At 41.5% G+C, this 22,584-nt stretch overlaps 1 protein-coding gene across 3 annotated transcripts in view; it reads left to right on the top strand.

Moving 5' to 3' along the window:
• The window catches only part of SLC9A6 (solute carrier family 9 member A6), a 53,235-nt gene that overhangs the window by 15,958 nt on the left and 14,693 nt on the right, over positions 1-22,584 (top strand). For 2 of the 3 annotated variants that reach the window (XM_044234440.1, XM_044234438.1), the window contains 9 exons: positions 1,580-1,685; positions 5,246-5,387; positions 7,779-7,884; positions 8,174-8,262; positions 11,027-11,140; positions 16,072-16,183; positions 17,064-17,217; positions 21,298-21,387; positions 22,524-22,554. In XM_044234440.1, the coding sequence (XP_044090375.1) occupies positions 1,580-1,685; positions 5,246-5,387; positions 7,779-7,884; positions 8,174-8,262; positions 11,027-11,140; positions 16,072-16,183; positions 17,064-17,217; positions 21,298-21,387; positions 22,524-22,554 (944 nt within the window). The remainder of the gene's footprint in view (positions 1-1,579; positions 1,686-5,245; positions 5,388-7,778; positions 7,885-8,173; positions 8,263-11,026; positions 11,141-16,071; positions 16,184-17,063; positions 17,218-21,297; positions 21,388-22,523; positions 22,555-22,584) is intronic. The other variant, XM_044234439.1, reaches the window with a different exon arrangement.

The following is a 22,584-nucleotide window of genomic DNA, read 5'->3' as shown; positions in this document are numbered from 1 at the left end:
TGCAAGGTTTCTTTCACTGGGCTTTAGGACCTCAGCAGAGATTTGTTCTGTTTGACTTTTTGCCTTTGTAAGTTAATCATCTTCTTTAACTGTCATGCAGCACAATTAAAGGTAGGATAATAAGCTTATCTCTGAATTCCTGTGTTAACTCTGATAACACGGGGTGTTATATATAGGAAGTAGGAAAATATGTTCTCTACTCCATATGAGATAATTTTATAAAACTCAGAGGGCATTTTACAGAGGCATTTATATAGTTCAGCATTTTTATTTTTATTTTTTAGTTTTTTAGTTCAGCATTTTTAAAACCAAAAATCAGAGTGCTCCTTTCAAGACCATCAATGCTGTCCCCTTACTATTTAGAGCTGCTCCCATTATCTGTATGAAGATAAGATGGTTTTTGCAAGGAGGCAGTAGTCTCGGTTTTCTGCGTCCTTTTGCTGAGAAGCAAAGCCCTTGGCTTTTCAACATCTATGAGAAATCTAAGTCAACTGGACTGGCTACATTAATTCAACCTTCTGGTCTTGTGTTGGTAGAGGTATTTCCCGAATGGCTCAAGCAAAAGTGTGCTGTTCATATTAAACTGGACAGTTAACATTTCTTCTGAGTTATATAGGCATTTGCCCCTATAATAATTCTGTTATTTTGCAATAGAAGGGTGAGCCATGGGTTCTCTTTGCAAAATTCTTCAGCACTGCTTTTGCTCTCCTTCTCTCAGTAAGCTTTTGTGTCAGTATATTCCAAATGAAATGCTTTGCGGTAGGAACTACATCTTTTAAAATGCAAGTTTCCTGTTTCATTGGTTGGCATGTGAAGGGGCTTTCCCATCTCTGATTAGAATAATCTTTCATGTCTGCTTGGGTTTGTTTAGTGAGTGAGCTGTTATGTGACTCAGCAACTAAAGTTATAGTACAACTTCAGCTCATCTGATTTTTTAAGAATTCTCATGGAATTGTTGCCTAGAAGAAGGTTTTGTTTTGTTTTGTTTTTTAATCTTCTCAGGTTATAGCCTGGTCATTGGCTTCTAATTAAGTTAACTATAACAGCTGTAATCCCAGTCATAAATTTCATCTCAGCCAAAAACCATACTTGTGCTTTCATTTCCTACTGTCTTTGCTAAACTAAAGCATGTGCCTGAAATTTGCAAGTCAAATAGAAACAAGTTGTAAGGCTCCAAGGAGAAAATGTAGTTAGCAGCAAGAAATGCTTTTCGTAATAACCCTTCTTCATCAGATTAATGATCACCTGGTCTGTAAGAAGTTCTGTATATATTCTTTATGGAAGAGAAATGTGCAAGACAAAGATGATTAGCATTTGCATGAAACGTGTAGGTCAGCTCAGTCCTCCAGGGTTAATTTCAGCTGTTTGTAAGATAAAGGAAATATTGTGGTACACAGTTAGGAAAAAAGAGCAGTATTGACAGGAAAATCCTGAATCTTTAATATGGTAAGAGAATTTGTTGGGATCAGATCCTAAGAGGAAGAAATGAATTTCTAAGTAGACATCATAACCATCTATGAAGGGGACTGTGTTACATTTGTAATGTCTAAATACTTCTCTGACTCTCTCTGCATGCTAGTGACTGTCCTTGCCATATTCCACGAGCTTCAAGTGGATGTTGAACTCTATGCACTTCTTTTTGGGGAGAGTGTCCTCAACGATGCTGTTGCCATAGTGCTGTCTTCGTAAGTGTTTGTTTTCTTGTTATCTTCTATATTTTGAATATTGGGGTACTAGGAACCAAAAGTCGCTTATTGAATGAAGTACATTACAAATGCAGATGTTTGAAAGACTGAGGCATTGGTTTTTTCTCCCTCATAAAGAAATACATACTTACAGACAACATGGAAAATGGGGGGGAAGAAAAAATGGTATATCCTGCTCACACCTAAAGACAATTACTTTAAAGATTCAAGGCAATGCCTTTTATTCTTGTTTTCTATGCATGATGAGTGCTGTTTTTACACAGTTGTGACTGTGGTGTGTATATAGTTTTTTATTCTATTTTAACATGATAATGTGAACATTTTCTTTTTTAATTAAATTTTTGGAACAGATAAAATATTTACATGGTTCAAAAATCAAAAATGTATAGAGATATAACATAGAAAAGTCCTGTTCTTACTCCCATTCTCATCCTCCTGTTCCCCCAGCCCCTTCTATGTAACCATTTTGATTAGTTTCTTGTGTATCCTCATATTTCTTCAACCAAATTCAACCACACATATGAATAAATATTCCCATTTGCCTCTTATTTCTTATTTTAAAAGTAGCATGCTAAATATAGTCAATGCCTAGCTTTCTCTCACATAACTATATCCTGGAGCTCTCTCCATGTTGAAGCAGAAAGTTTTCTCATTCTTGGTTTGCAGCTACAGAGTACCTACCCTGTGTGCTGTACTATGAACTGTTAAAGTTGGTTTACTCAGTCTCCCATTGCTGGAAGCATTAAAGAGTTTTTAGTCCTTCGCTATCCCAAACAGTACTACAGTGATTAACCTTGACCTCACCTTTTTTAGGTGAGGTATATTAGGCATAGGTATATTAGTTGGATAATTTTCCAGAAGTGAAATTAGTATGTTCAAGAGTAAATACATTTGTAATTTGGTAGACATTGCTACATTGCCTGTCAAAGAGATTATGCCATTTTGCACTTTAACCACTGAATTATGGGAGTGTCTGTTTCCTCATAGCTTCCCCAACAGAATATTTGTCAGACTTTTACTTTTTTGCCACTTTGATGATTGAGCAATATCTCATGGTAGTTTAATTTGTATTTCTCATATTTAACGTAAGCATTGCAGAAATGTTTAATTTTTAGAAGTGGTAAGATAATTACTGAAGTGATACTTTAATACTTTAATCTACTTATGGAAGTTACTATACATGTTAGCAGAAGGTGTTTGCTGGTGAAAAAATAAGTGTGAACCTTAGAGGGACTCAGTCCTGCCAACCCACTCCTACTAAGCAAATATCTAGCCCTGTAGACAATTGCCTTTACAGGACAGCATCCACCACCCAACAAATAATTACCTGACCCCAAATACCAATAGTGCCAGAACTGAGACATCCTGGTGTTTTAACCAAGCTCACTTGTACATTATTCTTAACATTGCAGTTGGTATCATCTACTCTTTTGCACTCTACCTCTTTGTCATTATTTATGATAATAAAATTTAATACATTTATAACAATCTCAAAAGTATTTGACTTAGAAAGTAGAACATTCCTGAAATTTTAGCTCTCAGATAACCACTATTAAGATTTTCATTTAGGCCTTTCCATTATGATATTAACATACATATAAATATATTAATTTTCACAATTAAAAAATATACCAATTTTATTTTATTTTATTTTATTTTCAATTTTATCTTATTTTTAAATTTAATTTTGTTTTATTTAAATTCAATTAATTAACATATGTATTATTAGTTTCAGAAGTAGAGTTCAGTGATTCATCAGTTGTATATAACACCCAGTGCTCATTGTATCAGGTGCCCTCCTTAATGCCCATCACCCAGTTACCCCATTCCCCCACCCCTATATTAATAATTTTTAAACAAAAAAGGCATAGTACTAAACATACTCTTCTGCAACTTGCTTTTCTCATTTGGACATTTTACTGTGTTAATACTTCTACCATCCCTTTGTATGATACACCACAAATTTACCCCTTTAATGTTCAATGTTTTCTAATATTGTTTTATTGTGAATGGCACTGCAGTGAACATATTTATGTGTAAATCTCTGTGAATCTTTGTGAGCTTTTCTGTATGATTTTTAGAAGTTGAATTTCTAGGCCAATGGATGTGATCAGTAAAAAATTGAGAGATACAGTCCTATTTCCCTCCTATTTGAAAGCAGTTGCACTACATGTAAAAGGAGCCATAGATATAGTAATACCCAGGTTCCAGGAATATAGCACAGGGAACTAGTCCAAAATTTGGAAAAAATGCAAAAATGCTCTTTCACATGTTTATTATGGTAGCAAAAATATTAGAAGCGAGTTTTACATGTCTAGCAGTAGGGAAATGGTTAAACAAATGGTTATATCCATTTGGACCATTCTTGATGTCTTAAAAATCATAAAAGGTGGTGGGACCCTTTATGTATAGATAAGATAGCATGACATTAGAAGCCATTTCATATTTATTAAAATAATTTTTTTAACTTAACTGTGGAGGTATGAAAAATAACTTGGTGTATATGGTATAGCAAGCCCATTTTCAGCCTGAACCTTAAAAGGCATTGCAGTAACCACAGGGAAAATTCATTATATTCCTGGGAATGTGTTTTTTTCTTCTTCTTTTCTTTGTCATGACTTGTATGATGTCATTGAGTCCACTTTTTATAAAAACACTGATATGTCAATTAACTGAGATGAGAACTGATTTACTAATGGTAGGCACTCTTGCCAGACACCTGCTGGCAACAGTGATCTTCTCAGCCACTTCTCTTTCCCAGGGTGACCATTTTAAAAGAAGCATTTTAGACCAGGTTTGGACTTGTAAGTTCAAGATGGAGAGTGTCTCCTGTAATTGCGTGTCTTGGCCACTTGCAGAGTGACTTTCTTTCAAAAGTTGGAGGTAGAGATCCAGCTGAGTAAGCTGAGTGGATTCTAATTCCTTGGATGGACTTTCAAGCCCTTTTCCCTATAAAAGTCTATTTCAGTGAGTGAATAGATGTTAGGCATTGGGCCCATTCTGGTATTCTAAAAGTTGAAAGGGTACTTCAGTCATCTTTTTTTTCCCATAGGAAAAACAAAATGTGACCAGGTTGAGTATTGAGCAGTATTCTTTATATTCTTATGCCTCTGCTGAAAACAAGTGGAATTTTTCATTAGTTTGTTCACATTAGTATGTTAGGGCTTGTAGGCATTCAGTGCTAGGAAGTCTTGAACAGAGTCATAGAAGAATAGTACTGCAGTGTCTTGACACTGGAGAAAAAGGCTCAGTCCAACTTCACATAGAAGACCTTAAAACATTCAATCTCCTGAAATTGTCATTTAAAGTAAAAGCTGAATTTTCTTGCTAGCTGGATCCACCACAGGGTGTTTTGGTAACGTTTTGTCCTTATTTTGCCAATTCAAATCAAAGGTTTTTGTCCCCTTTCCCTCGTACCCTCCTCCGGCCCTGATTTCATCTTTTGAGCTCTACGACACTAGAGAATGTATTTATTATTTTTAAGATAGTTTTTGAAGTAAAAGTTGCTTCTAGAAGTAAAAACGATCTCTTTTTTGTAGCTCAATAGTGGCATACCAGCCAGCTGGAGACAACAGCCACACCTTTGATGTCACAGCCATGTTCAAGTCTATTGGGATTTTCCTTGGGATCTTCAGTGGCTCTTTCGCAATGGGTGCTGCTACTGGGGTGGTAACCGCTTTAATATCCTTTTGTTAATCTTTCCTTGTTAACTGAAAAAGTGGTTGAAGACTATATTCCATGGTCTCTCCTGCTCCATAATTGATGTTGTGGTTACAATTATTTTTTTAAAGATTTTATTTATTTGAGAAAGAGACAGCATGAGAGAGGAGCATGAGCAGTGTGGAGCAACAGGCAGAGGGAGAGGGAGAAGCAGACTTGCCAATGAGCAGGGAGCCTGACGCAGAGCTCCATCCCAGGGCCCTGAGGTTATGATCTGAGCCGAAGGCAGACACTTAACTGACTGAGCCACCCAGGTGCCCCTGTTTATTTATTTCAGAGAGAGAGAGAGAGAGAGTGGAGGGGGAAGGGCAGAGGGAGAGAATCTTCAAGCAGACTCCCCATGAAGTGTGGAGCCCAGTGTGGGGCTCAGTCCCAGGATCCATGAGATTGTGACCTGAGCTGAAACCAAGGGTTGGGTGCTTACCCCACATCCACCCAGGTGACCCCATTGTGTTATAATTATTAACCTTATAATCAAGGACTTGGTTTGAAAACATTATGTAATCATCTTTACCAATAAATAAAGGAATTTCCTTATTTTGCTTTGGGCTCCATGCTCTCCAACTTTCACTACCAGAGTCTAATTAGACACAGTGACTCTCTGGGAGTGAATTTTAAGGCTAGAGGCTAAATTGATATAAAGGTAAATATATTTCACTGAGCCTCTGGGTATTCTGCACTGCTGTTCATTTGCTCTTTGTTGAGTGGGACAAATAGGAAATGTACGACCATAATGTCAGTTGAACAAAATCAGCTTCCTGGGCTTGGACAGATGGGAGTTCATCTCCGCTGTCAATGGTTTTAACCTTCAGTTCTAGAGTCCTTGGCACTGCCACTGATTTGCTATTAGAAATGTTGGGCAAGTCATTCTTGTGCTCATTCAGAAAGCACTCCTTGATTGCCTGCTGCGTGTGAGTTGCTATGCTCTGGGCATCAAAGATGGGCAAGACAGACATGGCCTCTGCCTTCCTGGGGCTTCCAGTATGGGAGCATTGGCCCTTCACCTGTGGGCCCTCAGTGTAGGAAGGTGGCAGGTGGGGACAGCAGGAAAGATGAGTGGGACCAGATGGTCTCTAAAGAGCTTCCAACTCTAAAATGTCTAAGATATTTTCATGTAAAACAAATACTTTTGGGGGCACCTGACTGGCTCAGTCAGTAGAATGTGTGACTCATGACCTCAGGGTTGTGAGTTCGAGCCCTACATTGAGTGCAGAGATCACTTAAAAGTAATATCTTTAAGAGTCACTTATGGTTGCTGGGGGGAGGGGGGTTGGGAGAAGGGGGGTAGGGTTATGGACATTGGGGAGGGTATGTGCTTTTGGGTAAATTGGAAGGGGAGGTGAACCATGAGAGACTATGGACTCGGAAAAACAATCTGAGGGGTTTGAAGTGGCGGGGGGGTGGGAGGTTGGGGTACCAGGTGGTGGGTATTATAGAGGGCACGGCTTGCATGGAGCACTGGGTGTGGTGAAAAAATAATGAATACTGTTTTTCTGAAAATAAATAAATTGGAAAAAAAATAAAAATAAATAAAAGTAAGATCTTTAAAGAAAGTAATAACAACAAATACCTTTTTTCAAGGATCTGTAAGTGTGCTCTCCTTCAGCCTTGTGCTGGAAGAGACTTGTCTTACAGCTTTTTACAGGTGAACTGAGGCACAAATAGACAGTACAAAGTTCTGAAGGAGGAACCAGGACAAATCATACCGCTGTCCCATTGCAGTCTCCTTGAGGGGAGGGAGTGTATCTTGTTCATCTTTCTGCTGTGGTACACAGTTTTTGAAGCAGATGTCGATTCCATCCTGAGATTTGTCACAGATCTGCACAGGCCCTTCCCTGGTCGACTAACAAATAATTTTTAGATTTGTATAAGTGAGTGCCATGCCTCAGTTTCTTCATCATGGAATGCTCTACATCACAGAGGTGCTAGGGGATCAAGTAAACATGAAATCTCATGGAAATGCCACATTCTTAGTAATTGAAAATTGCTATAATTAGGGAAGCTGTCTTGCTTTGGGTTGCAGATTAATAGTCAGAGGTGGCCTGTCGTGTATCTGATCTGTTGCTCACCTTTCTGACTGTCCTTTATGATGTGGTTTCCAGCAAGGCATGTGATACCCATAAAACAATTGGACTGACAAAACTATGTGACTTCCTCATGGAAGCAGAGACTGCGGACTTCTTGGTACAACGCTCCTTTTAAGAAGTCTTTGACTTTGGTGCCTCCTTATTCTGTGTCTTGTGTTAGATTGAAGAACCCTTCTTGCCCTATCATGGTTGCCTTGCCTCAACTTATTTTTTGTAGTCTTACTTGTGTATTATGAGATCCTGTTACCAACCTTGACAGTCTTACGTGACAAAGTTCACCAAATTACGGGAGTTCCAGCTGTTGGAGACAGGCTTGTTCTTCTTGATGTCCTGGAGCACCTTCCTCTTGGCTGAAGCATGGGGCTTCACAGGTAGGATCCTTTCTCCTTTTGATCGTCAGCCTTCACAGGGAGTGACTTTGCTAGTCATTGCTTCCACTCGTGGACACATCCTCTACCATTTGAACATACTTGTTAGTGTTGGGATTTGTGCTGTCACTTAGAATATAAAAAAAGATTTTTAATGGAAGTGGTTCCTCTTAAAGTAAGTCACAACTGGAAATTTCTACACTAAGCATATGATCTTCTGTAAAATACAAGCCTCGGTATGAAAGTCGGGAAGTCTCCTTTGATGTGAACTTGGAACTTGTTGTCTTTATAGGTGTGGTTGCAGTGTTGTTCTGCGGCATCACACAGGCCCATTATACCTACAATAATCTGTCCACCGAGTCTCAGCATAGAACTAAACAGGTAAGAGAAGCTTATAATTATAGTTTGTGAATAAATGTTTCCTCCTTGGCAGCAAAACCAAAGTCTGTCTTTACTGAAAAACCATCTTTGATTGGTTCCAAATGATGTCTACTCGTTTCAGCTCCTTTTCCTTTGATTCCAAAGATAGATGGGATTGGCAGGTGGAAGGGTGGCAGCATTTAAGGTAGAGATAGTTCATCAGAATAGCTAGGGGTCATTATTACTGTGGCTCCAGTGATCAGTTGGCTTCCCTTCCTTGTTTTCCTAATCAAATTGCTTTTAAGAGGAGCGTTTTGGAAGTTCACTCAGGTCTGCCTAGAAGGACCGCTGAGTGATAGAAACAAGATACATTTCTGATCTGACTGGCTCTGCTGCCGGGTGACATGGAGATGATCGACCTCCCATGGGCACCTCGCAGCTGCTCTGTTTCCAGGAATGTCAGCCATGCCCGTGGTTGGGTTTCACATGGTGCCAAGTGATCGGGTGTGCAGGGAACCTGAAGGGACTTACAGAGGAAATAGGCATAGCATTTCCTAGTCTCATGGGGCGTTTGGGACAAATGAACGAACGATAGGAAATGTCTGGAATAGAACTAAATGCATACTTGATTATGATTAGATGCCTCCAGTGTTACCAAATGACTAGAACACAGTGAGATTAGCCTGGAAAGGACTCCCGCTAAAGCGGGAGCAAATGTCCTTATTCTTTTCTTCTTTCTTCTGGGGATACAAATTGAGTATGTGACCTGTGCTTTTTCCTAACTCTTCAAAAGAGTTAGACTTTTTTCCCCCAAGCATATATGCTGAGGCTACAAATCCCTTTTATGAATTAATTTACTGTAGTAAGTGTAGAGAAGAAAATCAGCTGGGGTTTTTGGTATTTTTCTAGACAGTGGAGTGGGGAATTTAAAAAAAAAGGTCTTTTGGTCTTGTTGGTGATTTGAAGCTTGTATAACATTAGAAAAACCCAGACTAATGGAACTTGTAGATAGCATGTTTCAAATGATTTGCCAAACAAGAGGTCAGAGAAGTGGGGAAATGGTTTGAGGCTTGCGGAGGCTGGAAAACTATCATTGAAGAAATGGTATACCTAGAAAAATTGGAAGGATTCAGAAAAGCATGGAGAAAGGATAAGAAAAGAAGCTGTGGGGAAACAGGACTGGTAAAAGCAGGAACGAAAAGGTAGCTAGCGTCAGCAAATGGAAGGCCACAAAGTATGACACAGGGGTTGGCAGACAGCAGCCAGACCTCCTGGTAAGATCTGCGGGCTGAGGATGATGATGCTGACATTTCTGAATGGTTGGAAACAAAAGAAGATGATTTTGTGACACAGGAAAATTCTTTGAAATTCAGACTGCAGTGTCCATTAGTAGTTTTATTGGCATACTGCCACACTCGTTTTTTTTTTTTTTTTTAACATGTAGTCTGTGGTTGCTTTTGTGCTACGTTGGTAGAATTGAGTGACTATGACAGGGACCATGTGGCCCACAGAGCCTCAAATATTTACTCTCTCTGATCCTTCATAGGAAAAATTTGCCAGCCCTTGGTATTGTGGTTCAAAGCAGAGAGTCTGTGTTGTTCCAAATCCTGGTTCCACTGCTTGCTGGCTGTGTGACCAGGGGCAAGTTACATAACTTGTCTGTTCTTCAGTGTTGTTATCTTTAAATTGAGGATAACGATAGTACTTACCTCATGGAGTTTTAAGATTAAAACGAGATAATGCTTGCAAAGTCCTTAGCATAGTATCAGGCATATAGTAAAAACCAGATAAAGCTTAGCTATTATGCTTAAACAAATAAGTATAATTATAGCATATTAAGTCATTTAAAGTAAATTAAGTATGTACTTACTTATTTCCATTTTTAATTTCTGTTTTTTAAGAATGAGGCAAGCCCCGTTTAAAAAGTTTAACTTGCCCAAAGCCACACAGCCAGCAAGTAGGAAAAACAGGCTTCAAGCCAAGGCATTTTGACCCCTGGGCACATGTTGTTACTTAACCACTACCCTGTTTAGTGGGGCAGAGGCTCGTGTGAATGAGCTGTGGTAGATAACTGTGGCAGACGGATGGATGCTGGATTACACAGGGCCTGGGATTCACTCATGCGGCAAGTCAGGTCGCAAGTCTCAGCTCCCTGCTGGGTCAGTAACACTTGCCGGGGAGGGGAGGAGCACAGGGCTATAACCGGCAAGCCCCTGCTCCCTAAACAAGGGCTAAGACCCACGTGAAAAGTGAAATCACACAAGGCAGTGATACAGAAGTTGTCACGAAGTGTTTGGTGCCAAGAGAAAAGAATTTGAACTGCATCTTCTAGCCTAGAAGAGGGAGGTGTCTTCCAACTGCCGTATCCGGAGAGACCCAGCGGATGAGGCTGTGGGATGGGGGCAGCAGGATACAGTTAGGGGCCCTTTGCAGTGATTAGGATTTGGGCTTGCTGAAAGCTTTAGACTAAGCCAGTGGCAGGGACAAGGAACATCCCCATAGGAAACTTGACAGGTTTTGGAGAAGGAGGTGGAAGACAATGACTAAACTTGGGGATTGACAAAGGAAATGATGGGGGGACGTGCGGGGGCAACATTTCTGGCTTTATCTGTGGGACTAGAAATGTCATCCCTACATTTGCTCCCCTCTGAAGCACCTGTTTGAGGGCTATCCATGAGCTTTACATATGTGAAGTGTCTACGTTGTTATCTTAGTGATTACTCGTGTTTTCAAATTACATAACTTAATGTATTTACTGGACTAACCTTTCAAAATTTCGTTTCAGTTGTTTGAGCTTCTCAATTTCTTGGCAGAGAATTTCATCTTCTCCTACATGGGACTGACACTGTTCACCTTCCAGAACCATGTCTTTAACCCAACATTTGTAGTGGGTGCATTTGTATCCTTTATTATGTGTTCTATTTTGAAAACCTCTTTTCGGTTGAGATTCGCACGTGTGTTCTGGAGAGGTGGTTGATAAGAATACATTTAAATATATAAAATTTTCCTCTGAGTAAAACAAAGGAAGAATTGCAACTCTTTTTCCTATTCTATGTATTCTATTCTCTTTTCATCTTGTTTATTGCACAAGTAACACGGGTTGAGATGGCAGAAAAAGGTCTCCAACCATTCTAGCGGTCCCCCCAAATAAAACTGTTAGTCCTTTGTTGCTGAAGGGAAGAGAGAGCGCAGATCCTGGGAAAGAGTTTGCAGTCTGCGCCGTGGGGCAGTGGTTGCAGGATGGTGAAAGGCTGAAGGGGGCTGCTTTCCTCTGTCTCTGTCTCTGGCTTTAAAAACCAGTCGAATGGAGAAGCTGAGCACATGAAAGCAAGCACTCAGTAGTGCCAGCCTTGGGAGAGGACAGGAGAAAATGGAATCTAACACGTGTGGGGAAGGGTAGGTGTCCAGCGGGAGGAGGCATGGCTCCGCCATTGTTGCAGGAGAGGACAGGGAATGTCAAGATGCAGGTACACACCTGTAAGGTAGAGTTCCTGTCTGATGGCTTCTATTTTTATCTGTAAAGTAGGAGGTGAGAGCATCTGCTGAGAGGGAGGGAAGAGCAGGTGGCCTATCAGTTTTCTATTGTATAACAAAGCACCCTAAAACGTAGTAGCTTAAAACAACAAGCACGAATTACCTCACACAGTTTCTGAGGGTCAGGAATCCAGGAACAGCTTAGCTGGGTTCTGGCACAAGACTCTCTCCTGAGGTTGCAGTCGGGTTCTGGACTGGGGCTCTCCTCTCGGGACTTGACTGAGGCTTGGAGGATCCTCCACATCTCACTCACATGGCCTTTAGCCAGAGGCCTTTCTCCAGGGGACCTCCTCGTGGGGCAGCTCACAGCATAACTTTCCCCAGAGGGAGCGAGCTGAGAGAGCATGAAGATGGAAGCTGATGTGCCTTTTATAACCTGATCTCAGAAGTGACTGTCATCCCTTCCTCCACATTGTATTGGTCACACTGATGGCCGCTGGTAAGTGTACACAGGGACTATACGAAGGTGTGAACACTAGGGCACCCTCTTGGAGGCTGGCTCCCACAGGTGATCGGAGTTTTGAGGAGAGGGTTTAGAAATAGACGTAGGAAGCATGGGCAAGGGAGTGAGTGAGTTGACTGAAGAAATGCAGTAGAATTGCCGAGCAGTACTAAGGATGCTTTTGAGTTTGAGGAATAGGTGCGAACAGCAGAATCGGTCTGCCCTGCGGTACTACTTTGTCCAGGAGTACTTGGCTGGAAGCTTGGAGAAGAGAGAGAGATGGGTCCTTCGAGGTTTGGGGTTTAATCAAGTGAGTGCTGTGAAAACCCAGAGAGGGGCGGATGAGTATAGGGTACCGGGAAGCGTGTTACTATGATGTGGCTGAGAAAGGAAGTGAGGAAGGGAGAGGACTGGTTGTTTGAGGGAAGAGTTGAGGGTTCTTTGGATGGGAGGTCCCAGGGAGATGGAGGTGGGGAGCGATCCAAGGGGGATAGATAAACGTGAGACATGGAAGCAGAGAGTGTGATTAGAGAGGGGGATATTTGAATTAGTAGTTTCCAAAAGGAATATTTTTAAAAACTACTTCTGAATGAAGTTTCTGCCAAAGAGAGTACCAGGAATATTTTTAAAATTACAACTCTAAGTAGGATCTCTATTAGAAAATAAGGTATTACTGAAATGCCATCCTGTCGTGTTTTAGTCTTCTGGGAATGAACTTCAGGCAAAAAAAAGAGAAAACCCTATTAATAAGAGAGGAACCCTAGCTGAAGACTCCCATGAGATCATTCCCTTCATATCCCGCTAGTCTTTGAGAAACTTTGGAGCTGTCAACTGGCTTGATCTACTATACTTATCCAGAAATGAGGCTAAATATTCTCTATATGTTGAGTCTGTCAGGAATTCAGGTTCCTCAATGCAAAAGCCTACTAGTAATATTGACTTTTAGCAGGAAAGAGTTGTCCTCTTGCCAGCTCTATTAGGATATAGGCTTGATGCTATGTGACAAGGACCCAAATTAACCAAGGTTTAAACAAGATAGAAGTTTCTTTCTTTCTTGTGCCAAAGTCTAAACTAGTGTGGCAGCTCAGGGACCCAAGCAGCCTTCTTGCAACCATCCTTCAGGCCCCTTATTCTTAGGGGCCAGCATGGCTCTCCCCTGTGTCTGCCAATTCCCTTTAAGGACATGATCCAGAATAGCCACACATCACTTCCACTTAACATCCATTGGGTTACACATACCTGCAGGAGAAGCTGAGAATTCTGTTCTTTATCTAGGTGACTGTGTCTGCAGATGAAAATTAGAGGTGAAAGTGAGGAGGGTCTGCTGCTAGAGAGGAAGGGAGGGATATATATTGGGGATATAACTAGCAGTCACTGCCACATTGGCCCATGTGTTTTGTTGTTCTTTTTTTTTCTTTTCTTTCTTTTTTTAGGGACTCACTATTTTTGATAACCTTTGCATTCTAGATTAGTTTTAGAAATAAAGAAAAATTGTGAAGATAATATAGAAGGTTCTCCTATACCCCACAGCCAGGTTCCCCTGTTATTAACTTCTCATGTTAGCGTGGTACACTCATCACAATTAATGAACCAGTATTGACACATTATCGTTACCTGAGGCTTGTCCTTCATGCAGATTCTCAAGAGTTTTTCCCTAATGGCCTTTTTCTAGCCTAAAATCCCATCCAAGACGCCACAGTTCATTTAGTTGTCATGCCTCCTTAGGTCCCAGTTGACTGTGACAGTTTCACAGACTTCTTTTTGATGGTCCTTGATAGTTTTGAAGGGCTGCTACAGAATGTGTCACGAGTAGAATTCCTGATGTGTTCCCCATGATTAGACTGGGGTTGTGCATTATTTGGGAGGAAGATGGAGAAGTAAGATGCCATTCTCATCACATTATATCAAGGGCATATACTCATTAGCATGTAAATAATGATGGTATTAACATTCATCACTTGACCGAGATAGTGTTTATCAGGTTGCACCACTGTAAAGTCATTCATTTTTTTTTCCCCTTTCTCTATTGTCGCACTTGGAAGGGAGTCACCACCCACAGCAGGGAGTTAGGTTCCACTTTCTCAAGGACAGAGTATCTACAGAATTATTTAGAATTCTTTGTATGGAGGACTTACCTATTCTTCTCCATTTGTTGTTTTATTTTCATTTATATCAGTATGGACTCACTGAAATTTATTTTATACTTCGGATTATAATACGTTACTACATTTAAAAATATTGTTCCCCAAACTGTTCCAGCTTTGGCCATCAGGAGCTCGTTTAGTGGGTACTTTGTTCCTTTGGCACACTCCCATCGTTGTGTGTTTCGAAATTTTTTCTGAGCACTGCCTTACTTTCTAGGGAAGATGCTTCATGCTCATCTTGTGTATTTTCTGTTCCAACGTCAAATCAACCATTTTCCCAAGGATCCCTGGTTCCTTTTATTAGGGAATGGTATTAGAAACCAAGATCTGAGCTGTGAGTGTGTTCAGTGTTACTGGGGTGTCCTGGCTTCTAGGCACCCTCAGCTGACAACTGGGAGGAAAGATGTATGTATGTACTAGCTTCTGTATGCACATATACCTATATGTATGTATGTAATCATCCATATCGCTATTAATCTAAGCATAAGTTCATACTGATGTCTCTAACTCTAATCCATTACCACACGCATCATCCTGGCCTCCTCCTCTTGATGATCCATGAATTCCCATTCCAATAGTGAGAAACTGGCTCCCACTGTCCACCATCCCATTCCCTTAATTGTTCCAGCATACATAGGAGCATCAGAATCGTTAACCAGTACTCCCCATGGGAAACAATCTGACCAACAAGCCCATGATGCCTTTGTGCAGTTCCTTGTGCCTTTAGTCTTACAGACTCTGTCCACTTCCAAAGTTACTCAGGTCAACACTCTTTACTCCACCTAGTTTGTTTTTTCTCCTCCCCCAGCTTCCCCTACCTTGTCTTGTTTTGTGTCTTAAATGCTCCTTTTTATCCCTTTTAGAAAATGGGGTGGAGACTGTATCATAAAAATTATAATTGCAAAGCAGGAGTCTCTACACAGCTAAGTGGGCAGAAAGACACGAGGATTGGTTTTTAGTTCAAACCAGTCTGCATTCCCATTAAGACTTCCTTTTGAAGCAGTGGGGATATGGTAGACTTGGAGGAACACACCTGGGCCAGTAGGAAAATCAATGGTAGGAGGGGTTAGAGCTGCCCGTCTGTTTGTTCTAAGGAAGCAAGGGCAAGTTTAGCCAGTATTACTCTCCCTCCAACACTGACTTAAATTAAGATGACTTAACCTATTACATTAATAATCTTACAGTTATTCCAAAGAAGATCAGCTTTTAAAAATGTTTCTATTCATCTAATGAATTTCCTATATGTTAGAGCTGTCCAAGTTGGTACCAGTTAGCCATATGTAATTATTTAAATTTAAGTTAATTTAAATGAAATAAAACTGAAAGTTTAGTTCCTCATCACACAAGTCACATTCAGATACTCACCGTGTTGGGGGCAGATACGGAATATGTTTTGTCATGGCAGAAAGTTCCATTAGAGAGCACTCTGTTAGCAAAAGCAAAAGACTGTTAGAGACTGAACTTTTTTAAAAAAGGTTTTATTTATTTGAGAGAGAGAGCATGGGGTTGGGGTTGGAGGGATGTGCACAGGGCTCAGTCTCATGACCCAGAGATCATGACCTGAGCCAAAAATCCAGAGATGCTTAACTGACTGAGCCACCCAGGCACCCTGGAGACTAAGCTGCTGAAGATAGCCTTTCCCCGTCTTGAGTGTGTAGTCTAGATAATATTAATAGTAAAATGAAATTAGCCTTAACCTATTAATTTTAGATTGCTATTTTCTTGGGAAGAGCGGCTAATATTTACCCCTTGTCCCTCTTACTTAATTTGGGTAGAAGAAGTAAGATTGGATCAAATTTTCAGCACATGATGATGTTTGCTGGTAAGTTGGAACTTTCCCTCTTGGCCCATTCCACGGAACCACTCACAACACATATGCTAGCTTGATTTTAAACAGGAATGATGTACTAGTAATATGACTTCCTTAAACATTGAAGTTGCAACCTCCAGTAGAAAATTCTTTTTATAGTGTCCCGTTCCCTTCTGTCAGAATTTTTTTCTGTTTTCAAATTCCTGGTTCAGGAATACGTCACATGTTGTAGAGAAGATAAGGATTCATGTATTTTCACACAGAAACCTGTGTGTGAGGGTTTATGGCAGTCGTAGTCATAATTGCCAAAACCTGGAAATAGCCCAGTGGGTGAACCAGTAGGCAAACCGTAGGATGTCCATGAGGCCATGGGGTGCTCCTTAGCACTGGAATGCCCAACTGGGGATACATACTTACAGTGCCTGAGAGGCATTGCATGAGAAAGAAGCCAGTCTCAAAGGGTTCCATTCTCAAAAGGACAAAAGCACAGTGGTGGAGAACAGCTCAGGGGTTTGGCAGGGTGACAGAGAGGTGCAACTAGAAAGATGTAGTACCAAGGAATTTGTACCAGGGATGTAGTACCAAAGATGTAGTACCAAGGACACACGCTTCTAGCCACTGTCCACACTCGTGGGACTGCACGCCCAAAAAGAGTGGATGTCACTGTGTGTAAGTTTAAAAATAAAATTCAAAATACTGCTAAAGGGTCAGCACGTGTCAGGATCCTCTACTCATTCTCTGTATCTGTCTATACTTTTGTGTGTTAGTATATATTACGTATTTGTTCACATGCTTCTGAGCATGTGAGTTCTTAGAATGTGCCTTCTCTGAATTTCTGAAGCTCACATTAGTAGTGAGTTACTGAAGAAAGCCTCTTTTCATTCCCTTCCAGGCCTCCGTGGCGCGATGGCATTTGCCTTGGCCATTCGCGATACTGCCACTTACGCACGGCAAATGATGTTCAGCACCACACTTCTGATCGTGTTTTTTACCGTGTGGGTATTTGGCGGTGGTACCACTGCCATGCTTTCATGCTTGCATATAAGGTAGGTAGTGCCTGGGAAGCTCATTTTCATATTAAATTCTAATTTAGGGGTTTTTTTTCTTTCCATTATGAGAAAAGTTAAAGCTTTGACAAATGTATAATATTTTATTCTTCCCTTTTAAAAATTACATAACCTGTAGTACAGAGAAAATCGGAAATGTGCCAAAGAAAGTTAAAAATCGTTGTTTACACTTTGAGGGATGTCCGTCCAGATCTCTTGCTATGCATTAACATATTATTTTTAACAGAAAGGGGCAACGCTGCAGGTATTCTTGTAAAGCGATTTGTAAATGTAATTATAGCATGGGCATTTATGTTAGGAAGTGTATTTACATCAGAACTTCATGGCTGCATACACCATAATTTATGTAACCAAATCCCTATCTTCGGGTTTTTGCATTATTTCTAGGATTTTTCTGTTACCATTACCATTTGAGGATTTTGCTCTTAAGTGTTACCATTAACAGCATGAGCATACATAAATGTACACACCACTGTGCACTTGTTTGATTATTTCCTTAGGATCCATTCCTAGGAGTGGCATTGCTTGGTCAAAGGATATGCCTATATTTAAGGCTTTTGATCCATATCACCTGATCAGATAGAAAATGTTTCTTCTCATCTGCAGCATATAAGACAGTCCAGTTTATTCCAATCCTAATCAGATAACTAGATGTTATCCTTCTCTCTCAACTTTATGATCAGCACTGTCTCTAGCCTGACAGTCCAAGGCCAAGATTGCAAGGTCTTAGTGTTAAATTCATACTAGTTAATGTATTCAGTTGGAAAGCTCCCTGTCTCTCAGGAGTACTGCATTGTTTCCATGGATACAGCAGCCTGTGTTGCTAAAGCTTTTGTAGATTTTAGTTCTGTGTTTGGCTGAAACTTCATAGACCTTCTGCTGAGCCTCTAGAATGTGTAGGGTTCATTAGAGAAAACAGTATTTCATGTTTTATAGAATCTGTTCTCTACTTTTTCCATTCTATTATGCCTTTCCCTTAGACATTCTAGAGACTAGCCGGCCCTAAATCACACTTTGAATGTTATTATTGTCTTTATTTCTTTTTACTTTTCAAAATCCTTTCTTACCATTTCTGTGCTATTATTGTATATAATTGCAAATAATGTTCTTCTAATCCAGATCATTACTTCAGGGAGGACCTGGCATTTGTTGAGCACCTACTATGTGCTGGGCATTGGGCTAAGTACATTTCATGTATTCATCTAATCACAATAGCTCCATTTTACAAGTGAGGAAATAGTGGCTTTGAAAGTTTCTAAGTTGTTCAAGGTCATACAGAGAAGTCACAGACAGAGGAGCCTCGGGTCTCACCTCATTTCTTGTAGAACGTGCTGCATCAAGAAATGAAGGTGTTCACTTTTGGAAGGATTAAACTCCTTTCTTGCCTTAAGACCTTGTAAATGAAGATTTGTCCTTATTATACTGAGAAGAACAAAATTCCATATAAGATAATTTATGAAAAGTAATGCTCTTCGGTAGAGTCTCAGCATTTCCTTGGACTCAGTTCTCTTTCCTAACAACTCTCCACACAAAATACCCATGCCTACCACTGCCCCCTGAAAAAAACCCAACCTAGAGTTGAATCCTCCTCACCAGATTTGCAAGCCCTTCGGTGCCATCTTGCCTGTCCTGGAGCATAGTTTGGCACTTACTTACATGCATTGCCTTACAATCTTAGGTTAGTTCTTACTGTGCTTGGTTGGGGGTTTTTTGGCCTCTTTGTGAGCAGGGGCTGGATTTTAAGTTTCCTTTCCCTCCCCCCAGATTTGTCTAGTACAATTTTGAAGCTGCTGAGAAGTCCTTAAATTTAAGATTCATGCAGACTGAGTTTTGACTTCGAGTTCTTGCTCCTTCATTCTCCAATTCTGTGGTCTTGGGCAAATTCTTAACTCTTCTTATGCCTCAGGTTCCTCATTTGTAACATGTGGGTAATAGTACCTGCCTCCTTAAGGGTTGCTGTAAGGATTCAGTGAGCTAATGTCTGTAGAGCTCTTGGTACAGCATTTCCAATGTGCCTTTTATTCATTCATTTGATTAATACCAATTGATCGCCAGCCACATGCCAAGCACTATTTTAGGCCCTGACTTCGTGGTTCTCAATGGAGGGCTGCAGTTTGGCAATGTCTGGAGACATTTTTGATTGTCACAAAGAGATGGGGCTGCTCCTGGCATCTGGTTGGCAGAGGCCAAGGATGCCTCTAAACATCCTATAGGACACAGAGCAGCACCCCCACAGCAAAGAATTGTCTGGACCAAAATATCAGTAATGCAAAGGGTAAAAGACCCTGCTCTGGAGAGATACAGTGGTAGCAGTAATATAGAAAAGTCTACACGTTAGTAAGAGAACACAGACAATAAGCCAGCAAACAAATATATGGAGAAAACAATTTAGTGCTGTGATGACAAACACGGTACTGTGAGAGCGACTGGGGATAGAGTGACTTTTCTATGCAGAGGTCAGGTAAGGTCTCTCTGAGGTTCCACTGGAGCTCAGTCTAACTGAATGACAAGAGATTATGAGTTAAACAGTGAGCAGAAAGAAGAATGGTCCAGGCAGTGGGGAACAGAAGTGCAAGGCCCTGAGGCAAGAGCAAACTTTGCCTGTTTAATAAACTGAGAAAAAAAAAAGCCCACATAGCTGGAATATAGTGATTGAAGGGTGGGCAGGAGCTGAGATGGGCAAGATCCTACAGGGGCAAGGGTTGGCAAGTGTGTCCTGAAAAGGGCCAGATAGTAAATGTTCTAGGCTTTGCTGGCCGTATGGTCTCTGTCTCAACTACTCAACTCTAGGTGAAAGCAGCCATAGATAATGAGTAAATCCGTTGGATTGGCTGTGTTCCATCAAAACAGGAGGCATACCGGATGGGGCCTGTGAGCCGTAGTTCGAGGAGCTCTGCTATCTGGCCTTGTAGGATGTGGGGAGTTTGGATTTTAAAATCCAATTGGAAATCTTCTAGGATTTTAAAGCAAGGGAGTGACATGATCTCTTGGACCATATGAAAGGATTGCTCCAGCTGTTGTGCAGACAAAGGCTCCTCAGTGAGCTAGAGCCAGCCAGCCAGCTCTTCCTGCGTCCTTTCACGTAGCTTGTGACAGTCACACTTGGCTCCCTGTCATTTCCCTTACAGACTTGGCACTTCTCGGTCTCCGAGCCTTTGCTCATACTGTTTCCTCTGCCTGGACTTCTCCTTCACCCTCACCCCCCACCCCAGGAAATAGCACAGCTCAGACGCCTCCTCCCTTTGCCCTGTTCTGTCGGACCTCCTCTTCCCTGTGCTTAACGTGGCCATGGCTGTTACAGCACTTCTGTCGGCCAGTCTTGTAATGGCCGAAGAGCGACTGTCCAGTGGGGGTGAGATGAGGCATCAGATGCTTTAAAACTCTCTAGCTACATTTCTCATTTAATCCTTGCATCAACTCTGTGTGGTGGATATGGTCCCCATTTTCCAGGTATAAAATTGGGGTTCATCAGGCTGCATAGCCAAGTTCACCCAGATAAAAAGGAGCTGAGGCCAGACTGGAGCCCAGCCTTCCCCAGTGGCAAAGCCCCTGGGGATTGCGCTGTAGTTGTGTCTGTGCCCCCCACTAGTCTGTGAGCTCCTTGAGGGCAGGTGCTGTGTCTCATTCATGTCTATGCCCTGTGCCTAGCACAGTGCCTGGCAGATAATAATTGCTCTATAAATGTTTATTACACTGAACTGGCTTCCAGTAACGTTCCGAGTATTACAAATGTGCTATCGCCAAGACCACTAGATGTCACTTTAGATGCACAAATGTATCTTGAGTTTAAAACGGCTAAGAAGGTATTAAACAGCTTCTGGCCATTTAACAAAGACAAGATGAGCCTTTTGAATTATGAATCTGGTCATGGCCATCTGTTTTCAAGCACTTGACCATGATTCACTCGCCTTCCCGATGAGGTCTTGCATCATTTTCCTCCCTTCGGTGTATTCATATTCTGGGATGCTACTGCTACAGCTGCTCACACTGCTATTTTTTTTGTGTTGTCTGTAGTAGTGACCTTAATCGATAAACATTTGAGCACCTATTGTGTATCAGGTACTGTGCTAGACTCTGGGGCTACAGAGATGAATTGAGACATGGCCTTTACCCTCAAGGAACTCACAGTCTATTTGGGGAGACTGACAGGTAAATAATTATACTCTACTGTGTATTATTATAGAGGAAAAAATATTATTATAGAGGAATCTAGGAAGTACTGTAGAAGGACAGAGGAAAGAATGGTTCCAGCTGCAGGGGTCTCAGAATGGTTCTTTTGGAGCTTACCAAAAGACTAGGAAACACATGAGGGACAGTGCATTTCAGATAGAGGGCAAAGGCACAGAGGCTCGGGAGAGTATGGGTCTGGGGACAGGTGTAGGTGGGGATGGCTAATACAGGGTATATAGAAGAGAATGAGGGGCAATGAGGGTGGAAAGCTAGGTTGGAGTGGCAGGGGTCACTAGTCTTAGAGTCCTCGGTGCCACCCAAAGGGCTTTAGGCTTGGCCCTCTGGGTTATAAGCCACCCTCAAAGTCTTTTGCCAAGTGAGTTCTGTACTTTAGACAGCTTACTCGAGGGGGTATCCTGGCAGCCAGACAACCTTATAGCCAATTGCGACAGACCTCATGAGTCACAGTGAGGCCTGAGCTTGAGCTGTTGGAATGGAAAGGAGAGAAGGATGTGAGAAACAGGGAAGAGAAAGAACAGACAGAGTTGGTGGGAGCTGCTGTTGCGAGAGAGGAGTCCAAGAGAGCTTCCTAATGAAGCTGTTCCCTGGGATACGGAAAGGAATTTTAAGCAGATGAAAGGTAATTATGAAGAAGCCAGGCTAATATCTGTCCATTAGCCTGTGAAAACAACTGTAACTGGGCCCTCTCTTCAGTCATCATAACAGAATGTTGCCATGAGAGCCGAGAGGTCCGCAAACACGCAGCTCCCTCCTGGAACTGCGCCGTGCCGGCCTTGTGTTTGGAACTACCCAGTGGTTCCTATCCAGCCTCCAGTGCCCTGCCATTCAGTGAAGAGAATGTTATTTTTCTGAAACTGGTAAGTGGGATTGCAGGAAGAGAATCATTAGTAGACCCTGCCTGCCTCGGGATCCAAGCTGTTGCTAAGGAAAGTGGCAGGAGCCAAAAATCTACATCAACAGCCAGAGAGAAGCAAGAAAAGATTCACCCTCCATAGCTTGCGTGTTGGGGAAAGTAGCGGCCTGACGCGGCGCACCAGGGACTAGACCTCGTTTCGGCCTCAGGATCTCATTTGCCTTTTGTGTTTCTCCTTTAGGGTTGGTGTTGATTCCGACCAAGAGCACTTGGTAAATATGCGTTTATGTTGTCTCTAGCGT

The sequence above is a fragment of the Neovison vison genome, chromosome X (assembly GCF_020171115.1).
Source record: "Neovison vison isolate M4711 chromosome X, ASM_NN_V1, whole genome shotgun sequence".
In the NCBI taxonomy this organism is placed as follows: Eukaryota; Metazoa; Chordata; class Mammalia; order Carnivora; family Mustelidae; genus Neogale; species Neogale vison.
Note: the sequence above shows the minus strand (reverse complement) of the source record. Positions and strands in the feature narration are given on the sequence as shown.